Here is a 26,403-nt window from a genome sequence, read left to right as displayed (position 1 = left end):
TCAATAAACGTGATCTACGTAGCACGCTGTCTCACTCAGTTACCATATGTGAAAGGTATGCTGTCATAAAAAAACCGACGACAGAATTCCTGTGTGTCTACGTCGAACATGGCTGCAGAGCTATTTGCGCAGGGAAGGCCAGCACTGAAGACAGTAACTGCAAGTATTCCGTTAATGCCCACCCTCTCATCAGCTGAGCGCGCTGCTGTGGTCACTCTATGGTTAGGGCGCTGAACTACTAAACAGAGGACGTGGGATCGGATTCCTGCCATGGGAGCCGCTTTTCGTTAGAGCCAAAGCAAATGAAATTACAATAAAGGATATAGAGTTGTACTGATCACCTATTGTGCAAAGAGTGTAACTACATGAGGCTTTAGTCATTGGTGTAATAATATTCGTTATTCCCAACATTAAGGTTATGAATCAGGGCCTGATGTTTTAGAAAATTGGATACTGCGTGAGTGACAACATGCCTTTCTTTTGTGTTTTAATTTTAGACTTGAAAAAGATTCATTCTATGGAAGTCTAGAATGCTATAGTAGTAATTGTAGCAGGCTCTCTGTAGTAAGTGAAATTCGAATAAATTGTCTATGTGGACAACGTAAATGAAGGGAAATATTTTCTTGAAAGATGCCATGGGTGCAATACCTGCAAGGCAAGGCTAATATTTTCCTAATAACTGTAAGCGTGCTTAGGTTAAGATTTTCTAGCTGAGCACTAGACCAAAGGACAGGATATTAAGTTGTAAGTAAATATTGAAATGTGTAGCTTTACATAGCAATTTGGAAGCAACTTGCGACCATGAATTGCCATATCTGCAACCGAAGACAGTTTCTTGCAAAGGTTATTCACGTGTACGCCACAACTTAATATGCACTTGTATTCATTTTCTTAACCAGTGGTTGTTTTTGCTTTGTGCCTACTGCTGACTTGTAGGGTGATGAGGCCCGTCAAGCGGTGTATAATTCACTGCTTTTTTCTCACCATCCCCAGTTTGCATGTACAAACTGAAATAAATATTGATTGATTCATTGATTGATTGAAGAGGAATGAGCTCCTAGTAGTTTGTAATGTTTCACAAAGTCAGTTACACGACCTTCAAAGTGAATAGGTTCACTGCTTGAAATCAGCTTATTTTCAGATGTAAACATCATTGCTATAAGTTTAGGTGGATTGATCCTAATTTGATGAAGCTTCGACCAAGGCGACAACTTCTCAAGCATCTTATTACAATTGATTGTTATATGTGGAGGATTAGAACCAAAGATAAGCACGGTGCAATCATCGGCATATATATACTATAATGTTCTTGTATCAATTGAATAGTAGAAGACTTAGTGCGCGGTTTTGTGGAGCACCGTCGGAAATAGGCAGGGATGGCGACACCTGCAAGCTTAAATATACGTACTGTTGTTGCCTTTCCCTTAAGTATGACCTTATTAGCGTTAGATAAATTTCACTGGTTCCAAGAAGTGCATTTATTTTAGTGAGTATAATATTTTTATTAAGGGATCAAAAGCCATGCTCTGATCAAAATTTGACTATTTGATTTTGCTTCAGTTTTTGAACAGAAAGAAATTTGGACATGGGAGGGAAACTGATCTTTTTAATGCCTTTTAAAACTTGGTAGCGCCGATTATAGGCCGTTAATTATTGGGCGAGTTACGTTTACTGCTTTTAAATATTTTAGATAATTTCGCAAATTCTTTTGCATTAGTAAAAGTCCCCGACACAAGAATCAGATAAAATATATGTGGGTAATGTGGTTTTATTGGGTTATAAATCATATTTGCTCTATAATGTAAGTTATCTATGTCTATAGCCTTACTACTGAAGAGGCTCAACACAGTTTAACACCTCTCGATTACTTGGTGTGCAAATTGAGGATGCCCATTATTCCTGCTTTTGTTTGCGCTTTGTATAGAACTGATGCATACTGCACAGTTTTTTCATTCGATGTTTTTGTGGGTTAGATAGTGAGCTGGAACTACTGTCTTTTGTGGATGCTCTTACTTATTTCAGCCTGGATAAGCCTAATGTAGATGATGTCGTTCACCTAAAAGACTAGTTTGGAACTATTCAGGAGCCTAGATGGTGCGGATCTGTACCAGGTGAATCCGCGTGCGTGGCAGCAACTGGCAAACAATAAAGTGCGCAGAGTTACAATTTAAGCTGTATGAAAATTATCTATTTTAAGCTTATCTATTTTAAGTAGATATGCACAGACATTTGTTGCAATTACTCCGTGAACATTCGAAAACGCTACAACAAGTCTCTTGTTGATAATAACAAAAAATTATGTTTTTGCAGAATAATTACTTCAGCTGGATTTATCTTCGTAGCTTTCTTAGAGCTATTGAAATTTTTGGTTGGGTTTCTTTAATGAAACCTGTGAGACGCAATTACTTTTACATATCTGTCAGCGACTGTGGTATAACACCTGTTTATAGGCGACAGAATTTCCCGCTTTATGTTCTCCCGTCACACATCCCATCCAATACTCTTTTTAAACTCGTTTCAAGGCGTTTCTTAAAATATGTGTGAACGTTTATGTAAATTTTGCACATTATAAGTGTAAGCAATAGAATATTTAAAAATCAAACGATTTGTAAAGGGCAAATGCCGTGCTTTTAAAGTCGCGCAGTGAAAAGGTTCGAACCACAATATTTGTTATTTCACTACGTATTGTTTAATGTTTTCTTATTTATGGGGTGACGCGACGTCTTTTGTGCGCTATCAAACCAGTACATTATCGCCTTTCTTGTTGACATTTTTATTCTTTATGTTCGTCCTCCTATTTGAAGCATCTAGATGAAGTTTCTTTAGACGACGATGTCATTGCAATTGCAATCTTTCAATTTTTCGCGAGGCCGCCCGCATGTCGTGAAGTTTCTTTGCAGAAGAACCTAGATAATAACCGAAATATTTGCCTCTGAGTGTTACCTGTACAAGATGCTGTGATTTATCTCCAATATACGCAGTCTCGTGTGACAGTATCACATTATTCTACATAGTTTTATTTTCTTTTGGTATCCTAATTTTGGTGGTCTGTGGCCAGATTTAAACCGAATGCTGCCGAGAGCAGCTGGAATATCTTGTACAACTATCACCGAAAATGCTTGCCGCTATTTCCACCGCTGTACCGCGTGGTTCTTAGTGGATGTATCACATTTGTTGCCTACTACATCGTCAATAAAATTTGAATGCGTAAGAGATCTGTTCGATGCGATAATTGATAAAGCAGCGTAAAAGACGGCGCAACTACAATGAAACTGTCTCAACTATAAATGTAGTGTCCTACAATAAGTGTTTCGTTATAGTTATAATTTGGACTTGTTTCGGGCAGTCAAGATGCTTGCGAAGCTTTTGGCTTGATGTAGGGTTTTATTATCCCAAATAAACCCAAGAAAAAAGTCGCAGTTCCTCTAGGGTCTATTCGCCACTTCGAAATTTTATATAGCACAGTACACAGGCGCTTTGTGTTTTGCTTGAATAGAAGCACCGGCGCCGCAACCTAATTATCCCTGCGACCGGCTCAGTGCACGAGCGCTGTAACAACTCTGACATGCGTCATTCCTATTACACAGTAGTTTGTTTCAGGAATAGAATGTTTCGAGGTATTTCATACTGCCGCTCGGGTAGGCATGAAGAGTAAGCAGCGCTGCGTTTCCCAGAGGCCAGATATATCAATTCTTCAAAAAGCAAACTGCAGTGGCAACGATGACAAGGACCGTCGAAGTAAGGAGGAGGTAGGCGTATGCTCATCGAAAAAATTATTTTAAGAATGTGACCAGTACCACGCGTACATAGGCTAATCACCCGAAATGTCTACAGTGTGATGCAGGCAACTGAAACTTTGTCAGGTTGTGTTCATTTCAGTGGCAATAAGCTTCATTCGCACCGTTTTGAAAGCAGCACCAGAACTCTTTAAAAGTGAAGGGCATGAGAAGCATGAGACACGTTTGCATGGGGGGAAACGAACACAGCCATCGCCTGCATCCATGGTATGGAGATCTAAATATACTGTATAATTAAACTGGTAGAGCGCTCCCGGTGACATGCTTTTATCGTGAAAGATCATATCCGACGCTGCAGGTATAGGTGCAGGTCGCTTGACCTTTCTGAGTTTGAGTCGATTTCGAATCCTTTCGGACAATGTTCAATGAAGTATGGGACAAGTTTGTGTTATACAAACAATCGTTCAGAAAATCAGTGCTGCTAAGAGCTGCTTCGTTTCGTGGTCTGCCCAAAAAAGGGTTGTTGCTCACCTCGAGTACGATACTATACAGGCAAGCCTGTGCTCAAGAGCTCTAATCTACAAAACATTCTAGACCCTGTTCCTCTGGTAATGGCAGTGGAATTTTATAATGCAGAGGGTGATACGTGAGATAATGACAACTACTTTAACACCCTCCTCCCCATGCCCCATACTCAACAGAGGTCTGCTTCAGCTTGCTCGTACCTTCCGCTGCTATAAATTACATTAAACAATGATATCAGAGAGGCCATTATTCAAATTGACACTCTTATGATCTCGGCGTATTCAGATATACGTGTCACTCTTGTGTGGCTTTTTTATATCCAGCTGACAGTGTTAGTGCAAAAACGGGCTGGTGCCGTTTCACGCCGAGTCTTAGCCTTGACACACTTTGAAGTATAAAATTACTTATTTACTAGGCGGCGTATTACCGATTTCAAGGACCTATCAGCTAGCCAAGGCGTTAAGAAGGCGCCACTGCCCCATACCCACTGTATATTTCATTACAACAAAGGCTCCAGAGAAAACTATCAAACCAAAAAGAAGAACAAAAAGAAATCCCTGACGCTCATTCGTCGACTAGGATCTTAGACTTCCTCTCTCGCTTTTGTCAGGGTATCATCACCTGATTTCGCTGGGACTCTGCGCTGTATCCGAGCAAGAAAAGCGTCTTGCCGTCCCGAGAACAGAAGAACATTGTTAATCACTCTTATCGATGAACACCTTTGTGTGCGAAAGTAAATGCTAGGTGTCGCCTGGTGCTCGAAAGAGGGGATAATTTTCTTTTGGTATGAGCGAGCATACATGGAGCAATTTTAGACTGGTAGGCTCGCGGTTTGGCGCTCTCAGAAATCCACAGAGAAGCGTGTAAAAACAGTTACCTCTTTTATACTTGTGTTGAGTCCATGACGTAATTCTGTGTAGCTAAATGCTGACGTTTTGGCAGTAAAAAACAGTACGATCGCTATCCATGCACACATTTCGTATCCACGCTCTTGCTTCGGATCTCAATACTGCTGACGCTATGTTCCTCGTACACCATGACGGTATTTATGAGAGACCGCGAACCTCGAAGGTACAATTAGTTTTTTGACTAGGAATGCGCATGTTCGAGAGGACGTTTTCCTTCATGTTTTTAAGAAATATTTGTGAGCGATCAAAGTTCTTGAAGACGACATTTAATTATCAGCCATCAGAGTGTTGCTGATATTTTATATGTCGAAAATAACAGAAATATCTGCTAGATCATCAGACATTTTGTTTTCTTTATTTGGCACGACTAGGCTCTAAACCACCTGTGACTGTCCGAAACATGAGCTCCACAGAACGACGTCCTTTTCCCCGTTCTGAGTTATTAGCATTAGCACAGCAATAGTAACCTTAGTATTATGTGCCTTTGACTTCGAAAGAATGCCCAGCTTTAAAAGACAAGTGACATTAGTTCTTTTATTATTTTATCTCTTAAGAGGAGCTATAAGGGGGTGTTTATTGGAAATTCTCTTCAGGCCAATGGTATCTTGTTGTACCTTCAAAGACAGTGCTTGCGTTATCTAATAAGCCGTAACGAAACGAAAACGGTACTAGATTGTTGCGAAAGCAAATTTCAGTACGTTTTTTACTGTATAAGTGAGCCGACTCAATGAGAAAACGTCTCACTGGGAAAATAAGCTCGTAATCAGAAGCTCCTCTCTGAAACTGCGATAACGAAATGCTGCCCGTAGCACATGGAAAACGCCCCAGCTCACTTAACATATAAATTAAAATTGAACCGGATTGACTTTATGATCCCATGACGATAGGTCACATAACAGCAACCAAGATTTTTAATATTTTCCTCATAGCTCGCGGCATTTTTTCTCAATACATTCGTTCGTTATCAGCCCGTTTTGGTCGACTTCTGTTGAATTTTCACAGAGGGTGATATAAACGGCAAGTTACAAGTTTTATTGTGTTTTAAAAACTACAAAAGATACAGTATGTCTTTTCGACCAGTGCAGGTGAGATTTTAGCGAAGCAGCTTTTGTTGCACAGAGAGACTGAGGAATACGTTATAAACTAATAAGAGCAAGAAACTTTTAATTTCCCATTTTAAAGAAACAATCGAAAAGCCAAACTGTCAACAGCATTGGTAAGCCCGGTTCTGGACGTTTTTCAGGGGTAAATGGCGTGAAATGTCGAGTGTAAAACAGCCACAATTTCTAAACTCGTTCAGTTGCCTTTCCCGCATTCGAGTCTTATATAGTCACGTGCTGGTGAGAAGATCGATAACAAAAATGAATAGTCTGGGTGTGCACGTAAGAAACTCTTTATTGGGCTGACTTGCGCCCGCAAAAGAACTAACCAATTCACCAACGGCGGTAGCAACAATCATGCTCGGCGGTCGTCGAACAAAGAATGCCTGTTTCACCTGTCAGTGCAGAATTTAAAGGCGGTGAGGAAAGATCTAGATAAAGCCGTAAACAGTGGCTAGGATGACCTGGAACATGGTAGAAACACATGCGAGTGGCTGGAATCTTCGAGATATATCGAGACGCATCTTGGGCGACAAAGAAAATGATAAAGCGTCATCTCGTGACAACGAGCATGAAAAAACACAGAATAAAGAATCGATCCACCCGCTAGAATCACAATAGTAAGAAGGCCGCATGCCAGCGTGTGTCGAAAAAGAACAAATACTTTAGTTCGCGGCAATATAATGCCTTTTTTAGGTGAGGTAAGGTGAGAAAGACCTTGATCGCGGCTTCAACATTATGAAACACACAAAATACACCTTTATTCGATGTTTAATCGTTGCGATAAACAACATTTTGTGAATGTGCATTGCAGGAAAGCCAGGTCAACAAGTGTTTCACCTATATTTGGGGGGTCGGGTAATTCGAAATATGCGTAGGAATAATAAAATATGAAATGAAGCCATAGTTCCTTCAGGCGCATTCAGTGTATCAGTATTATCTTCCGTCTAAGAACCGAAAATTATAAACAAGTTTGAGTTGTTAAATCTTTAAATCACGGAAACCAATTTGTTCAAAACTCATCGTATTACAGATGAACATAACCTAGAAGAGGGGACCTCCAATCGCTTACGCTGCAGAGCTCAGCGTTCTCTGGCTCCTTCTGCTGGTATTGCATGTATAGAGATATGGTAGCAAGCTCTATAATATCCGAGGCTTCTTAAGACTGGTGCGTTTTGTCTGCTCCGATAGGTGCCGTGAAAGAAAATTCGGTCATATGACACCATGGAATTGTCAACTATTGCCCAGTACGTTATTCGATGGTCGCACAATCGTGAAAGCTGAGCAAAGATCTTCCTTGTGCCAGGCTGCACAATGATTTGAATTGTCATGTTACAGTCCACATGGCCTGCAACAGGTAATTCAAACAGTGCTCTTGAAAGATATAATCCATGTTAAACCCAATAAACTTTATTGTGATAGCAGTACCTCACTACATAAAAACCTGCCATGAATGTGACTTGGATATGCCAAGCTCGCACAAAAAACATAAAAGAGGCTTCCCATAGTTATCCCCAAAATCAAGCGTTAGATTTGCGACTGCATATATATATATTTCTTAATTCTTGCCGGGGGTGAGTTTTCAACGATGTATGACTTTATGGTGTAGCATAAACTTCTACTTTTAATCACCGTTAACTGAATAACGGCCAAAAAATTTTATTTAAAATAGCGAAATCCGATTACTCTCGATATAAGCTGAGAAAAAGTATGTGACTTGGTTTCATAGAATAGAGGAAAATTTCCTTGACAATTACACATAAACGTAATGAATTTACACATGCAATTAACTTAGTGCAATTATACTCAAAATCAGCTAGCTAACAAAATAATTTATCGCAAAGTTTTATTCATTCTTAATTAATTACGTGTATTTAATTCCGATGCGATTTGCAAACCAGTAAGCTAACATAGTGGATACATATGAGCGGTGCATCGTGACGCCATGAAGACGCATTGCACATTATTCACAGAAACACATGTAGCTGGGTGGGCTGTTCCAGTTTCAGTTTTTCTGGGTTTGTTAGCCTACCCAAGCGGTCCTCGCTTTTGTGCTGAAATAAGTAGAGCAATCGCTATAGAACAATCGAAGGGGAGCGATTTCGAACCCAGAAGAGAGTCCGTGCGTACGGATTCAATACAAAGAATTACTTTACAGAAGTCGTGGATGGAATAAAGTATCACACAACAAGAGAGTAGCTTCTGATCAACATCATCGTCTACATTAGGTCAGGTTACACGGAAGGTGCCCTAGTGCCATTCATTGAAATGAAGGCGGGTCTCGTGCGCAAACTGCATTACCACTTATGTACCTTAGTGCAGAAAACCTACCGATGGCTAACACAGTCAAAATTACCACACTATCGGGAAACTAACTTGCGTGTCGATGAGCCCAGACAGACAAACTACCCAAACCTAGGCTTCTTACACATCTTTACCAAGAAATATTTCAAGCACCCGGCCTAACCTACCGCTTGTACGCCGAGGTATCTACAGAGGTAGCCGTATAGCCTGCTGTGAGAAAAACCAGGGTCACACTACGCGGGCTCCGAGCCACACGCCAGACGATAATCCTAAATTGAGGCATGGTTCACTGAGCGCAGCAGACAAGTAGTGTCATCCACCCAGTTCACAGCAGCACGAGAACGACACATCCAGCACAAATAAGAAATATGCACAAATGAATGAGAACAAAAGTGTGTTCACTTGAAGTATTAATCCCGGTCACAATCCGATGCCTTGTTTCAATCACGGACCGTGGAAGCACAAGCAGTGATACAAATTCGCTATCCAATATCCACCGCCTAGACTGCTAGGCACATACCAAAATAAAGTGGGCAAGAAATATTCCCAGGGCTTAGAGAATAATAATCAGCCAAGGGACGAGGACGAAGAAAGACGATGTACATACGTGTGTACATCGTCTTTCTTTGTCCTCGTCCCTTGGCTGGTTATTATTCTCTAAGACTATGTACCAACAGACCCAGACTTAACCCTCATTCCCAGGGCGTTTGACAATTCCCAATTTCCCATAGGATAGTAAAATCGCCAACGAGTATGAAATTTCACACAATCAGCTCAGTCACAGCGATAGACTCAAAAGTCTTCTGTGCCCCTCAAAGTCTAAAAAGTGCTATAGCCTTGCCCTGAACAGAATCAGCATAAGTTGGTGGTCTCTAAAAAATCTGAGTGGTAGCGAGACATGAATGAACGCATTCTGAAGCGTAATCAAATTGGCCATATTTCCCAACAGAATGAATCCCGCAATGGTGGCGGCGTAGAGGTAATACCCTTCGCATTTGAGATGACCATGGTTCAAATTTTTGTGCTGCGCAATTTACCCTTTTGGAAATTTTCAAAAAACCGTTTGTTATAGCCAGAAATCTAGCCCTCTTATAAACAGGATTTTTACCATAGTAGTGTAGTAGATCACATGGCCTCCTATATCAGAATAGCAATTCACCCTAAGCTTGATTCTCCAGGGACCGCTGCACAACCACTAACAAGAACCTCTGGCTCCGGAAGTGATGGCCCGAAATATTTACCTGCATATGTTCGTCACTAAAAATCTCTCAGCGAGGCTACTCTAGCAGTGTGGTTCGATTAACTAAATGAAATAAATTGTGCATCACTGAGCTTAGTGAGGTGCTGACGACCAATGAAGTATATAGTGTAAAATCATGGTCAGTGAGCATCATCATCGTCATCTTCAGCCGGACTATATTCACAACACCCCGCCGGGGTGGTGCAGTGGTTACGGCGCTCGACTACTCTTCCCAAGGACGCGGGATCGAATCCCGGCCTCGGCGGCAGTTTTTCGATGCAGGCGAAAAGCAAGGCGCCCGTGTGCTGTGCGATGTCAGTGCACGTTAAAGAACCCCAGGTGGTCGAATTTCCGCAGTCGTCCACTACGGCGTCTCTCGTAGCCTAAGTTGCTTTGGGACATTAAACCCCACCAACCAAACCAAACCTATATCCACAACAGAGCAAATGCCTCTCCCGTTTTCTCCAAATTAACCAGGTCGTGTGCAAGCTGCGTCTACCTGACCGTTGCGAACATTTTGCCTCATCCACGAACCTAATTACCTGCCGCTACCTGCTGCGCTGTCCTCCCTTTCAAATCCAGTTGGTTACCCTTACAGACCATTGGTTATCCTCTCCTCGCCCTAGATGTCCTGTGACTAGAAAGCCAGTTACTTGAGGTATTAAAGCGAAAGCATTACTTCGCTATGTTCACAGCTTTCTGTCTGCAAACTGCATCCGGAGGCGGTGTGCGTAGGCCGTGTCCGCGGTCCATGTCTGCGGGCCGATTCCACAGGAAGGGTCAGCAAAATCGTGTCCGCAGCATTGAAGTAATGCCACAGCAGGTGGTGTAATGTTGTTGCCGAGAAAATGCTTACGTCAATAAGGGAATTAGATATTTATTTACAGGCAAAAAATGTAAAAGTTGTCCGCAGCAGTTGTGAGCGATTGTGAAGGGGTAGAGGTTAAAGCCCTTCCATGGATCGCTGCCTTGTCGTGGCGGAGGAGCTTGCGAAACACGAAGTCGTGAGCTCTGCTCTGTAGGGCCACCCAAGATTGACAGGTCACGGCAGAGACTTCTGATAAAATGTGATTCACTGGAGAAGGTAATGGCAACCCACTCCAGTATTTCCTGCCAAGCAAACCCTATGGCCAGTCACGATAGCATTAATGATACGGCGCCGGAAGATGAGCCCCCCAGATTGGAAGGCGTCTCACATGTTACTGGGGATGAACAAAGGCGATTGCTAGTAGGTCCAGGACGAATGAAGCGGCTGAGTTAAAGCCGAAAGGGTGCTCAGTTGCTGATGTGTCGGGAAGCGACCGGAAAGTCCGATGTTGTAAGGGGATATATCACATAGCAACATGGAATGTAAGATCCATGACTCAAGGTAAACTGGATGTCGTCAAGCGAGAAATGGGCAGATTGAACATTGATATCTTGGGTATCAGAGAGCTCAAGTGGACCAGAATGGGAGAATTTAATTCCGGCGACCATTATGTCTTTTATTGTGGGCACGAATCCAGGAGAAGGAACGGGGTCGCTCTTATAGTAAACAGATGAATGAGCAAAGCAGTGCTAGGGTACAACCCCAAAAACGACCGACTGATTTCACTTCCGATCCAAGGTCACCCTTTCAACATAACAGTTATCCATGTCTACGCACCAGCCACTACTGCTGAAGAAGCTGGCGTTAAGGGATTGTATGCGGACCTGCAATGCCTTTTAGACCGCACTCCATCATCAGACGTCGTTTTTCTCATAGGAGACTGGAATGCTAAGGTCGGGAGTAAAGAAATATCCGGAATTACAGGCAAGTTCGGTCTTGGTGAGCCAAATGAAGCTGGGCAGAGGCTAGTAGAGTTTTGTCAAGAAAACAACCTGACCATATCGAACACTCATTTTCAACAGCGCAAGATGCGTCTGTACACATGACACTTCACCGGATGGTCTGTACAGGAATCAGATCGATTATATTCTTTGCCGGCAGAGATGGAGAAGCGCAATACAAGCAGTAAAAACAAGGCTTGGGGCCGATTGTGGCACCGATCATCAGCTTCTTGTTGCCAAAATTAAGCTTGGGTTGAGGAGAAGGCAGAAAACTAAAAGGCCTTTAAGGTATGATCTGGATCAAATTCCATCAGAATATACTGTGGAAGTGAGGAATCGATTTCAAGACTTAGATCTAGAAGACAGAGAGCCTGACTAGATGTGTACTGATCTTCGTGATATAATACAATAAGTTGCTACTAAGGTATTTCTAAAGCAAAAGAAATGCAAGAAAGCAAGGAGGATGGCAAAAGTTATGGGGGAAAGAAAAAGATACAAGGTTTTCAATGCGGATTTTCAGAAAATCGCAAGGAGAGATAAGAATGCCTTCCTGAATATACAGTGCCAAGCAGTTGAGGACAACAGCCATATAAAGAACACAAGAGCTCTGTATAAGAAAACAAAGATATCAAAGGAAGCTTCTGTGCTAAGCTGGTCGTGATAATGGACAAGCGAGGCAAGGACCTCACTGAAGTCTCAGAGATAAAGAAGAGGTGGCAGGAATACACAGAAGAACTATACAAGAACCCGGATGTGCAAATCCAACATTAGACGGTTGTGATTACTGATCTCGAGCCGGGCATCCTGAAGAGTGGAGTTGAATGGGCCTTAGCCAGCCTTGCTAAGAACAAAGCTAGCGGTATTGATGGCATTCCAGCTGAGTTGCTTCAAAACGTCAACCACGACGCTGTTAACGTTCTGTGTACATTATGCCAGCAAATTTGGACAACCCTGCAGTGGCCACAGGATTGGAGGAGGTCAGTTTACATCCCTATTCCAAATAAAGGCAGTGCGAAAGATTGTTCCAACTACCACACGATCGCGCTTATTTCGCGTGCTAGCAAGGTGATGTCGAAAATCCTCCTTGGTAGGCTGCAGCAGTATGTGGATCGGGAGCTTCCGGACGTGCAAGCTTGGTTTCGCAAGGGCAGAGGAACTAGAGACCAGATTGCCAACCTTCGCTGGATCATGGAAAAAGCAAGAGAGTTCCAGAAACCCGTCTACTTCTGCTTTATTGATTATGCGAAAGCGTTTGACTGCGTAGATCAGAGCAGATTGTGGCAAGCTCTCCAAGAGATGGGAGTTCCAATTCACCTCATCTGTCTCCTCAGGAACCTGTATGAAGGGCAAAAGGCCACAGTCAGAACTGAGCATGGCCTTACTGATTGGTTTCCGATTGTGAAAGGAGTGAGGCAAGGCTGCATGCTGTCGCCCTGCCTATTTAACCTATATGCTGAGTGCATCATGAGGAAGGCCGGTCTGGACGAGTCTTTAGCTGGAGTGAAGATTGCTAGGAAACGTATCAACAACCTTAGATATGCGGATGATACCACCTTAATGACAGAAAGTGAAGTGGAACTCGTAACTTCTGATGCGCCTACAAGCGAGTGAGAAGTTTGGGCTTAAACTGAAAAAAAAAAGACAAAGATCATGGCGTCTTGCCCTATCACGTCCTGGAGCATCAAGAGACAAGTGGAGGCGGTGACAGATTTTCTCTTCTTGGGCTCCAAGATTACCCCGGAAGGAGACTGCAGCCATGAAATTAGGAGACGCCTGCTTCTGGGAAAGAGAGCCATGGCTAGACTTGACCGCCTAGTAAAGAGGGGAGACATTAGTCTGCCAACAAAGATCCGTGTAACTCATTATGGTCTATCCAGATGGGATATATGGAGGCGAGAGTTGGACTGTGAAGAAGGCCAAGCGCCGAAGAATTGACGCGCTTGAATTTTGGTGCTGGCGGAGACTCTTGAGAGTTCTTCGGACTGCCAGAAGATCAAATCAGTCGATATTGTCGACCATAAACCCTGACTGCTCATTGCAGGGTCAAATTCTAAAGTTAAAGCTCAGCTACTTTGGTCATCTGATGAGAAGAGAGGAGTCGCTGGAGAAAGATTTGATGTTGGGAAAGGTTGAGGGTCGACGGAGAAGGGGTAGGCAGCGAACGCGATGGTTAGATGGCATCTTCGAGGCGCTGCAGATGAAGTTATGCGATCTTGGGAAGATAGTGAGAGACCAGAAAGCGTGGCGTGACATGGTCTATAGGTTCACGAAGAGTCGGACACGCCTGAACGACTGAACTGAACTGAACTGAGAGGTTAAAAAGTGGCGTCAATCGATAGAGGGTGACGTATTGATGTGTGAGAAAAAATATTTAGGCCAAAAAGGTAATTAGGTACTTATTTGAGACAAAACACTCAAAATCGTGGCCGCAGCAGTTGTAATTAAGAAGTGGTAAAGGTTAATGAGTGATGCCAATCGATAGAGGGAGTATTTAAGACGTTGTAAACGCTAATGAGTGGTGGCAATCGATAGAGGGTCACAAATATTGTGCCCGAACAATAATGAACACTATAACCTTATTAGGTAAATAATTACAGGCGATTAGTGTTAAAGAGAAGGCGAAAATGATTTCTTTAGCCAATTGCTTGGGGCAACAGTTGAATGTATCAAATCGTAAAATAGTTAATTTATTCAGTCAATTATGTTGATGTCAAGGGTATGATGTCATGCAACTGAAGTTGGAGCCAAAAGAGGGCATAGGAAGGGATCGGCGCGCAATTTCAAAGTACTGAAGAATAAAATGGGTAAACAAGAACTGAATAATTGTGACGTCAAAGATATGACGTCGCGCAACCGGAAGTAGATCCAGAAAATTGCATAGGAAGTTATTGGCGAGCAATTTAAAAGTACCAAGACTAAAAATGGATAAATAAGAAGTACAATAATGTGTCGTAGAGGATGTGGCGTCACGTAACCGGAAGTAGAGGCGAAAACTCGCATATGAAGGAATCGGCGCGCTATTTGAAAGTACTAAAGACTAAAATAGATAAACAAGAAGTGTATAAAGCAACTAGAAACAACCACAACAAATTAACAGCAGCATCCATGCTTTCGTATTACTAAAATTCGAATTCTGCTGTGTTTTTTAATTTTTTTCTTTCACTCATGCTACACGCTCCCTATCTCTTGACTTTACAACAACTATTTTCTCTTCGATTGCACTCTACGTTGGCCTCAACTAAAGTGCAACCCTTTTCGTTAACCTTTATGTTTCAACACCATAGGGTTAGTGCCGGTATGATGCGACTGTTATACACTATCTGCTTGAGCAATATAGGTATAAGCTCTATATATATGTTCATACCGCGAATCAAGGCAGACAATTAAGCAACTACTTATACATCCATATTGAAAAACAAAATAGCTAAAAGCTCAAACACAAGGGTGGGATGAAGAAAGGGCTTCTTCACAACTAAAACTTTTATTTAAAAGCTTCAATATAACGCAACCTTCCCAAATTCAAAGGAAATAAATGACATACCTTGGCCAGAAAATCTCTACCGTGTATTCATAAGGGCAAAACAAAGGACTTCACATGTTAGCGATCCATCTTAAGCCTTTACGGATGGCAATAAATTTTTCGGAGTTATATGAATGACGAACGCACGAAACTATTTTTACCGCAAGGGGTGACATGTGATGTTTGTGAAATAGTGGTGTTATGTGTATGTATTAAAATTTCTAAATAAATCTTTTTGGTTTCGAGAAAGTTCAGTGTGCAATCTTGTGTTCGTGTTTGTAGCGCTTTTATTTTGTTATGATGAATATATAGGTGTTTTGCAGAACTGGAAGAGAGTGCTAGGTGAACGAATTCCGTTTATTACATCTATAACTGAAGTTGTTGCATATTAAGTTCAAAACTGCAGTCCTGATTATCTGGCTGTCGAAGCTTCTATGAATATGTACAATTGCCAGTGCGTCGTTTAAAAACGTATACTCTACTAACCAGAACATTTATTGTAAAACGGTGAAGAGTCGAGCTGTTACACGAACAGAAAGAACAATTTGTCATAAACTGTCGAAGCGGCCGAGAGAGTAATTAGGAATCTTCACAGAGTTGAACGATTTACAAAAATTGAGCACATTCGTAAGGGAAAAAAAGCTTCGATTATAAAAACGTTGAAATAGATTGAAAAATGAAATACATTTTGTATTCTGCTTACTCATCATATTATGCAGGATATCGAGGGCACCAATCAGGCGTGCTTAATAGTCAGAGCATAGTATTGCCTTCAATATTTCGACTTGAAGTGAGAGCGAAATTAAGTACTACGGAAGAAGCTCATAGCTGTATTATGGCTCAAAGGTACAGTAGACAGATTCAAGATCACGTTGCAGATGAGATATTCGCCTTCGCGCCATGATCATGTCAGATTTATTACTGAATCCGCAGTAAAAGTAGATGGGTTTACAGCTGCGCAGGATGACGGCAAACTGCTTAGAGGCACAAACTCCGATTAAGACATCCAAACTATAAAGCCGGCAAAGATATACGCCCCATAATACTACCTAAGCTATCACAGTAATAAACATGCTAGATATGCTATAATTTCTTTTAGTTTGCGTGAAGTGTTCGAAAAAAAAAACATATAAGGATAGAACTGAATAGGCTTTAAGAATAGCAGTCGTGCGTAACCGATGAAGGCGAAACAAGCTAAAGGAAAACAAGATGTGTGCGATAAAAGACAAGGTGGTAATATCATCACTTTTTCGAACGAGGAATTGAAAGTAGCAAGAGTTTCACATTGATCTGTCGAGTAGCCGAAGTAATGAGGACGAATAAGATAGAGGCATTTTTACGGAGACATGAAATATTCCTCCGTTGATGGATAATGACGCGACGAAACAATAAAATCCGTGACAAGCAGGAATTACCCGCAGAGCATTATGTAGCTATACACACGAATATAGCGTAGGAGAGGTCGGTATAATGAAGTCAATGTTTCAAGATCTTGACATCACCAAAATCTAAGCTGAGCGCTGATATTACCTTGAATAAATAGAAGGGGATGTCAACGATACAAAATATTTAAGACTAATGTGGTTACTACTCGTTACATAAATGTATTTAGAAATAATTGCGCACGGATGGAGGCCAGCCTTTTTTTCAACTGAAGAACGGCAGTCGCCAGAACGGCTGCCACAAATTAGGCGTAATTCGGCCAATAAGAAACGTTAAACAAATATTTGCTTCCATGCCATCGTATGAAATAATTGTATAGACAAATATATTTGGAGCTGCATTTCACAATAATAGCTTAGTGAAGATGTGGCCTGCATTGATATATTCTGAACATTTCACATAGGTTAGTACACTATTGACCAGGCCAAACCGTAGATAGCAATGCATAGAATATCTATGTATACGCAATGGCGGATACCGCTTTGTGATGTTTGCAGCTTGTGTACAGAGATGTAAGGGCACGATATGCGAATGATATATGACATGTGATCGAGAGATCTAACCAGCTACGAAAACAAGACGCCACGGTGGACGCCGTAATACCAAATACCAGAAACGTTTCAGGCCAGCGCGTGTTGCGGTCAAGATAGGTGAAGATGGAGCGCTTACCCTGTGACCAAGGCAATGGGTCGACAATATCAATGTCTACATGGTCCAATCGCGAGTCAGGTGGCCGGAAGGGTTGTAGAGGTGACTTGGTGTGTCGGGTAGTTTTTTCACGTTGGCAGCAATGACATTTTCGAGCCCAACCGTGGACATCGGCGTTGATGCCGGGCCACACAAAACGGGAGGTGATGAGGCGCTCAGTGGCACGAACGCCTGGATGGCTCGAATCATGTAGCTTGTCAAAGATTTGACGGCGGTGCGAAACTGGTACGAATAGACAGGCACAGCCTGTGGACATGTCGGAAACAATCGTGCCAGAGGAGAGTGGCAGTGGCAACTCAGAAAACGAGAGGGTTGTGAACCCGGAACGCTGGTCACGATGCTGAATGTCAGTGCGCTGTGCCTCTGCGATAATGCAGAAATCCACAGCACTAGCAGAAAGCGCGTCGACATGCGACAGGGTGTCGGTAGTGGCATTAACAGGTCCTTCGATGTACCAGAGGTCAACCTGGAATTCGGAAATGAAATGCAATTGCCGAATTTGACGTGACGTGTACGTGCTGTGGTTGCCGCGGAAAGCAAATATCAGTGGCTTATGATCCGATAGTACGTGGGACACGGTGCCTACGGACAGACATCGAAAGTGCCGAATGCCAAGGTAGACAGCGAGGAGTTAGCGGTGGAATGGGCTGTACCGAGTTTCTGCTCACTTCAACTTCTGTGAAAAGGAGACAAGTGGGCTCCACAAGTTCTTCCAAAATTGTTGAAAAACTGCACCAATTCCATGAGAAGAGGCGTCCGTGATGAGCCTCATGGGCGGGTCGTTTAAGGAATGCACAAGGAGAGCAGCGTTCGCCAAGCTATTCGTGGCTTCTGCAAATGCAGCTCTGCTATGGGTGTCCACTTTTAGGATGCAGATGGTGCCTTCAGGGTCTTCAGCATGTCAGTCAGAGCAGAAGAACGGGGGCTACATTTGGCAAGAATCGATGGTGAATATTAAGAAGCCCGAGAAATTCACGGAGCTTGCGAAGCGATGTGGACAGCAGAATATCGCGCAAAGTTCAAAGTTTGCTGTCTAGTGATTGAATTTCCTTAGGAGTGACAAGGTGTCCGAGAAATTCAACCGAGGCAATGCCAAATAAACATTTTGCTGTATTTATCAATAATCCATGCTCCTTGAGTCTTGAAAACAGCACCCGCACATGGTCAGCGTGCTGCTCGGGGGACAAACTGTCCACTAATAGGTCATCGAGATATACAACTACGAAATTCAGACCACGGATGATCTCATTTATGAATCTTAAATGTCTGGCTGGCATTCCGTAACCCTAAAGGCATGCGAACGTACTCGAAAAGGCCGAAAGCTGTAGTGTTGGGTCTATTCGGTATGTTCGCCGACTCAACAGGAATTTGGTGATAAGCATTGTCTAGGTTAAACTTGCTAAATATGGTGCTTCCAGCCAGAATGGCTGCAAAGTTGTGAATATGAGGGAGCGGGTACCGGTCGAGGACGATTCGGGCGTTCAACGCACGGTAGTCTTCCACAAGGACGCCAGTCTCTAGGGTAACGCTTGGACACCATATGCAGGGCGGCTGACCAGCTGCTTGATGAAGGGCGAATGGTGCGTAACTACAGTATGTGATGAAACTCCCTGCGAGCTGTGCCGAGGCGCTCTCCAGCAAGGCGTGGTGGCTTGCAAAACAACGGAGGTCCCGTGTTGACGTGGTGACAATATGATGAGTCACAGTGTTTTGCACAGATAGTTCCAGGTTGCAGGGTATAGTAAGTTCGGGAAATTTTTTTTAGAATAGTGGCAAACTGTGATGTTCGCAAAGGCGGAGCTGCTTGTACAGGGGTTGACGCAGGTGCGAGGGATTGACGCAGGTGCGTATACAGTCCGCAAGTCAATTAGAGCGGCGATGTACATCCAGACTGAAGTGGATGAGAAAGTCCGCACCTAATACAGCAAAGCGAACGTTGACGACAACGAAAATCCATCGAAATGTGCGGCGCAAGCCCAAGTTGATGGTGAGCGAACAGTGGCCATAAGTCGCGATTGTGGATGTGTTCACAACTTTGCAGAGATGCAGTTCTCGGACTGCTCACCTCGCGACCGGTGTCCACCAGAAAGCGATGAGCTGCGTTCCTGTCTTCAGCTTAGAAAAGGCGGCTTAGTGCAGTGATTGAGTCATGCGCCGCCATTAGTGACTTGATGCCGTATTTCCCTGCCAGCGACAAGTCTCGGAGTGGAGGCTTGAACGGGAACGGGGGGAATGTTAGCGTGAACCATTACGAAGAGACCGACGGCGGCGAAGAGTAGGAGTCGGCATTGCTGCCAGGGAGTACACAAGTCGATTATTTTCTGCTCGAGACGAGACTGCCGAGTCTCGAGGTCTATTGTGATTGTGGTCAAAGACACCACGGAGCTTACCCTAAGAGTACACTTCGAAACGGTCTGCGAGCTCAGCCACTTTGTCGAGAGGCATATCGTCCGTAGCGGCCAAAACCACCACAATCGTCTGAGGCGAACACTGTAGGAAAAGCTCACGTAACAGCGGGCTCACTGTGTCTTAAATACGGTTTCCGACGAGCTTTCGCATCTGGGATAAGAGTTGTGACGGTAGACGATCGCCAAGTTCCTCTGCATGGAGTAGTTGCTGCAGGCGGCTTCACTCCGACATTGTTTTGCGCGTCAGCACAGTGGCCTTGAAATGGTCGCAGGGTGTCGTCGGGTTCGGAGCTCTAATCACATCGTCGAATTCATTAGCTACCCCTGATTGAAGTGCTGAAACTACGTGCAGGTACTTCCCTCCTTGTGCAGTTATGTGCCGCAGATTGAAGAGAGCTTCAATTTGCGCAAACCACATGGCGGGACTCTTCGGCCAAAAATGGCTGCAGACGCAGTTGAAAGTTCGAAATAGCGTCCATGACTGCGCCGGGCCCTGGAACATCGGATGACACCTTCAAAAGAGTTTGAGATGCCGGGGCATCGTTTCTGGTCGCGGCGGCGTTCGCTTCGTTCTCCATCAGGTACGTACTACGTACAACGTCTGCAGAAAAATTCTGTATGGCCACGATATGCGTCAGCTACAGACAGCGCGCATGAAAATAGTAATGATACACGAGTGAGGCTGCTGAGCAGGTGGGCAGCCTTGAGACTCTGGTTTTTATTTCCCGTGGCGGCGCTGCGCACTGTCTGCGCCGACGAAGAGGGCGATGCTTACATCCTCTGGCTACGGAGAGGTACACAACGGCGCCGAGAGGAGGCTCTACAGGTACAATATATACCTCAAGTAGTTTCAAGCTAGTAGAGACGTTCCGTAGCAGACAGGATGTTGGCTCAGGTATCACGCGCGTGATTTTATACAAATACCTTTATTTTAACTACATCAATCATGTTAGTAGTGCATCCAAAAATCTTTGGAATAGCTTGACAAAGGGATTCACCCTTATGTACAGGAAAGGCGGCCGCAACAGAGCAAAGACGGAAAAAAAGGACAGGTAACAATCACAAAAGAATGATACATAGCTAAGCATTATCAGAACAAAAAATCCATTGCAAGAAAAATATACAAGTGATAACATTTGACGACCATTTGACGAGCATTTGACGACCGCAATTTGTACGAAAAGATGATGCATACCATTTACGACCATACCATTCAAGCCATTATAATAAAACAATCTTTGTAAATACCATCAAAATTCACATTAAGAATAAATGTTATTGGGAACTCTATCCGCAAAAGGAATTCGATACAAATCTTCAGAGGGCAGGTATCGCAACTTATCGTACTTGATGGTCTTGCATGCAGCCGGTATGAAACCGGGGCGAAGCGGAACGCCGGACCTCCCTGCAGGAGTCGTGGCCATGGTTTACGAAAAAAAAGAGTAGACCCGCGCTTAGGAAAGATCAGCGTGTAGCTTAAACATCTCTAAGCACTCTAGTTCCCTATAGGCTCCTTGCTGATTTTACTGGATAGATGGATGGATGGAATATAGGAGCGCTCCCTTTGAAACTTGGTCGTAGCAGATTCTATCATGTTTTTTCCCCCTATATCGTAATTATTGTTTTAAATCAGTTACCTATGTTATCATTCTATTTATTGAATTTTTGTTTCTACATTACTAACATCATGTTACTTTTCTACTTTTAAGCCACCAATTTTCCAACCGCTTTTTGCTAGCTTCCACTGCGCCACAACGAGAGCGCTACTTACGGAGGAGCGAGCATCCCGTGGAGTCAGCCGGCAGGCACATCTGCCCGCCAACGGCGATTTTCATTGTAGTTAGCGAAGTTTTATTATGCTTTGATTGTTATAGGTTGGTGTTTTAATATGAAAACCTAGTGTGCTGTAGGGGGCAATATCCTGTAGGTAAAAAATCTAACCCCAAGTATTTTAATACTCAATGTAGTCCTGTCAGAAACCACTACGTAGCCTGAGCGTCATGGGGAATAAAGTGAGTTTCCGCAGAATAGTTTGCTTGCTATACTTGACATCTGACAATAGCTGTTCGTTCGCAGGTTTGCAGAACGGCAACGGTAAAAACCATATTAACATTTTGAAGCTGGGCGCTGAATCTCTACATCGCTACCTAGTGCGCGACGCGTAGTCTCCTAACTATAACCCTTTTGAATACGTGAAGGGACTTCGCGACACCCGATGGAGGTGGCGGCTGGCGCACAAAGGGTGGCTATTCTCTCCCTCTGGCGCATTATCCTTGATTCGCGAGTAGTGCTGGACGTCATCCATATAAGCATGCAGGAACAATTGTATGCTAACTGGTGGAGCGCACGCTCCGCCTGGACGCCTTTTTCTAATGCCAGCTTGCCACATACTGCTAGACAAACATTTCAGCTAACAAAGCACATATGGTGTACTTTATTGAAGACATTCTTAGAGAAAGTGTGACTTCCAGCTCTTTATTTAGCTCTACCAGCTCTAGAGAGTTCGCCGGTAAACAAGAACGCTAATGGTTTCCAACGGGCTACCCCCGAGGCACAGTTAAACTGGATCCATCATGGGGCGAGAACTTTTGGGTAGCGAAGGCCTTTACAGTACAGCACAGCACAGCGTTTATAATGTTCGCTGTCAAAGAATTTCTATTGCCATCGGCGAGTGAGGAAAAGAAAAGGTTAATTGGAAGATGGAAAGAAGAGAAAAAAGAAACAAGAAAAAAAGGAACGAAAGAAAAATATAGAATAGAGGGGAAAAGAAAGCTTCATGGCATTTTCTTCCCAGCACTGACTTCTCGACAGGTGATGTTCTTGACTTGCCCTGCCGCATTTGGCCCGGATTCCCGTCCCGCCTTCCGAATCCTCCATCTGTTGACCTCTGCACTTTTAACTCTCCCTATCGCAGCAGTCAGTTTCGCTAACTCATCGCAGGCGTCTTCCACTTCAGCCGCTGCCCAGTGCCAACGCACGAAACAAGGGAATTAGTTGATGCAGCCCCCATAAGTGACACTGCATAGAACAGTAGTTGAAGGCTGACGAAATAGGTGTGTACGCTCTATGCGAGACTCATCTTAGGGATCTAGAATATCCGCTGCTTAAAGAAGGCTACGTCTGGAAGTGGTGCAACAGAACGAGAGCGGAAAGAAGGGGGAAGGGTATGTATATTGATATACCAAGGAACAAACTGGCAAACAATATTATCATTTTTGAAACAATATATATGGGTATCCTGCATAATAGCATGGCTAGGGGTAGTTTGTTTAGGAACAGGCCACCAATGCTGGCAGGCAAAGAAGTATCTCGTTAAATGCCTCAGTGACAATATAAGCCAGTTTAGAGACAGGGCGATATTATTCTACTGGGGAACATGAACGGCCATATCGACGATCTGGATGGATACACGGATTCTAACGGGAAGCTAATGCTAGAATGCTGTGAGCGACACAACCTAGTTATTGTAAATAGAAAAAAAAAATGTGAAGGACAGATCACTTGGGAATTCCGGTATAGACAAACGACCATTGACTACTGTCTAATATCAAAGGGAAATTTAAAGAACTCTCGTAAAAATGGAAACAGACGAAGGGGAGTGTAGTCTTAGAAGCGAACATATACGTATTAGAGAGACGGAACTTAGACAAAAAGTAACGGCAAAATTAAACGACGATCAAATAGCGCAGATAGCAGCAGACATCGGCGAAGCAATAGAGAAAAGCCCCATGGAAGGCTGGGTTTATGAACAGGTAGAGCTACTCTTAAGAAGAAAAATTAAGGAGGTTAAGTTAATAAACTGCTGGAACGGAAAGAGGAGGCCACGGAGCTGGTGGAATAAGAAAATCAGGGAAGCCATTGATAAACGACGGGCAGCTTCAAGGGAACATTGCGAGGCAAATAAAGCACTAGTATCTCAGCAGGAAATAGACCAAAGATGGGAATTGCACAGACAAACTAAACGATGTACAGGCCCTCGTCCAAAGTAAAATAAAGCTGTCCACCGATCGCTGGATGGCTGAATTGCACGATGCCACTAGAGGCGCACCGAAAAAATTCTGGAGCCTTATAAGCTGGCTAGGTAAAAAGATTAAAGAAAGCAGGACTGGATTCAAGATAACGAGGGAAATTGTTTAAAGAAAGAGAACGCAGTGAACTATATTACATCAGTTATAGGCGAGTCATTCAGGAGCGACGATAAGGTAAATTCCTCAAATCATGAAGCAACACAAGGTAGCCCAATACAACGCAGCTTAGAATTGACCAATCTAAACTGGAAAATGGCAGAAAATAATATTACTAAAGTACATCTACAGGAAGAGATGAAATTCCGATGAAGCTGAATAATGAACTTGTCCACGAAGTAAGAAAACGTTGTTAAAAGCTTTGGAAAAGGTCATAACGAATAAGCAAACTCCAGACAGCTGCGGCAGAGTAAACCGAATTTGATTTATAAAGAGAAAAGAGATAGGATGCACATAGCGTCCTACAGGCCGATTACCATATAATCTGTTATATACAGGTTGGCCATTCAGGCGGCAAAATTAAATATGCAACCTGGGGTAGAAAGTAATATACTCGGAGAACTTCATAACGGCTTTAGAATTGGTAGGCGCTTAGGTGATTGCCTGTTCGTGCTTATCCAATGCATCGAAATATCTTGAGTAGAAAATAGACCTTTGCATTTCACTTTCCTGGGCATAAACGGGCAGTATGACAACGTAAACAGGGAACTCCTGTGGAATATATTAAAGAGAAGAAGATATCAGTCATGAGATAACAGATTTCCTACAGGAAATATACTGGGATAACAAAGTAGAAATTACATGGGAAGGTATAAGAGGTACGGAAGCTGTCAAGGTGTACAACGGGTTAAAAGAAGGTTGTCCTCTATCACCGCTACTCTTCGTGCGTTTTTGTTTCGTGCGTTGATAAATATGATAAATATGAAACGGAGAATACAAGAAAGTAACCTAGGCTTTAACCTGTCACATAGACTGGACGTAAACTCGGTCGATCAGCGCCTGCCCGGTTTATTGTATATAGACGATATTGGGCTTTTAGCAGATAGCCAGGAATACTTGGAAACTCTAGTTAAATATTACGGAGACTAAGGGGGCGCTCTAGGCTTCCGTTTTAGCGCCGTTAAGTTGGGTCAGATGATTTTCAGCGGCTCAACTGATCAGGGTCTTAAAATACAATGCCTTGAAATATCGAAAGTGGTAGAATATAAATATTTAGGGTTATGGGTAAATGAAGGATTGGCATACATTAAAAAGCATGATCAATCCCTTAAGGCAAAAAGGCGGAGAAATGCCGGGATAATGAAGCATAATGCATTGTGATCAAGATCATTAGCCAATAAAAGCAGCATTACGTTACTTCAGCCGCACATGACCAAGCTTAAATAGTAGCCACTCGAGCTACACTTTGAATTCAGATACTCAATGATTTGATTCATTGTCTCTTCGCTCATCGGTTAGTGTTTAGAAGCACATCGCAGTATTGTAAGTTTTTTTTTTTGTTATAAACTGCAGTGGTCTACTGGTAAGTGGCTAACGAAAAGTGTTCTACCTAAGTTGAGGAGAGAGGACGAGTACCTTCCGGCCAGAGGAGTTACCGTCGTCGTCGAGTGATGAGAAGGAGGGTGATGCCAATGCGTGCAAAGCCACGAGCTCTCCTCGCGAGGAAAAGGACACGTTTCTACAATGGGCTAGCAATTTTTATGGAGACACCGCGGGGGCTTCTCTCGCGCCGCGCCGATTTAATAAATATGTGCGCCAATTTTATGAATATCGTTTCGGCTCCATGAAAGATTATGGGAGGCAATTCCCGAGTAAATGTTTTGTGGAACCAAATTTTGCGTAATATGATCATAAAATTTGGGCTCTGTTGAGTAAGACCTCGGTCCTCCCTACGAGCTCACAGTGATATTTAAGTGCAGCAAACATAATGAAGTTTAAATAATGTTCTCACATCCATTTGCTCACAGGACTAGTTAACAAAACTCCCAGACATTTTTTCGCTATGCAGACAAAGCCACAGAGCTGGACCGCATCTGCTCATGGCGCAACCAAATATACCCAGCAGCTCGTCGTCAAATGGTTGCACTAGAATTATCCAGCATTGCTGACAGTGCCCCCACAAAGGGTTTGCCATCACACACCCCATCAAATGACAACATTTCGCCTGTGCCCCAAATATCGGTTCCGACATTCTAAAATATTTTGAACAATGGACCAGTATGTCCTGTGTCCTCCATTTATTGGCCAAGCAGTATTTAGACTAACACCATTGTACCAGTCTGCTCTGTGCCTCCCAATATTGGACAATCCGCATTTAGAAACTGGCAGCACTCAACTATTTTGTCCTGCTTCCTCCCGGTATTGAACCAGTCGTTTCTAGAAATTGGTACAAATGGACCAACTTGTCTAGCGTTTTCCTTATTTCGGCCGTCGAGTTTCAAAAAGCAGTTTACATAAACTTATTTTGTCCTTCCTATATCGGCTGTACCATTTTAAAATACTGGCTACATTGAAATAGCTTCCCTAGCGTTTTTATACTGGCCGTGCAGTTTAAAAGAACCGCTGATGATTTAACAAGTTGTTCCCGATCTCCCGATGTTGTAAATTCTACGTTAAAACCTGGCTATGATTGGATGCAAAATAAATAAATAGCAATGAATATTGAAATGAAAATGA

The 26,403-nt window shown here is 43.2% G+C and overlaps 1 protein-coding gene across 2 annotated transcripts in view; it reads right to left on the bottom strand.

Annotated features, from left to right (window-relative positions):
* LOC146176926 (uncharacterized) overlaps positions 1-5,333 on the bottom strand; it is a 40,787-nt gene extending 35,454 nt beyond the window's left edge. Inside the window, exon 1 of one of the 2 annotated variants that reach the window (XM_084583040.1) lies at positions 5,140-5,333. In XM_084583040.1, coding sequence (XP_084439166.1) covers positions 5,140-5,238 — 99 coding nt within the window. In that variant the 5' untranslated portion in view covers positions 5,239-5,333. The remainder of the gene's footprint in view (positions 1-5,139) is intronic. The other variant, XM_084583039.1, reaches the window with a different exon arrangement.
* Between the last annotated feature and the right edge of the window lie 21,070 nt (positions 5,334-26,403).

Source organism: Amblyomma maculatum, chromosome 10 (assembly GCF_055883805.1).
Source record: "Amblyomma maculatum isolate TAMU_Amacu chromosome 10, ASM5588380v1, whole genome shotgun sequence".
Classification (NCBI taxonomy): Eukaryota; Metazoa; Arthropoda; class Arachnida; order Ixodida; family Ixodidae; genus Amblyomma; species Amblyomma maculatum.
This window is presented reverse-complemented; position numbering and strand designations above follow the sequence as displayed.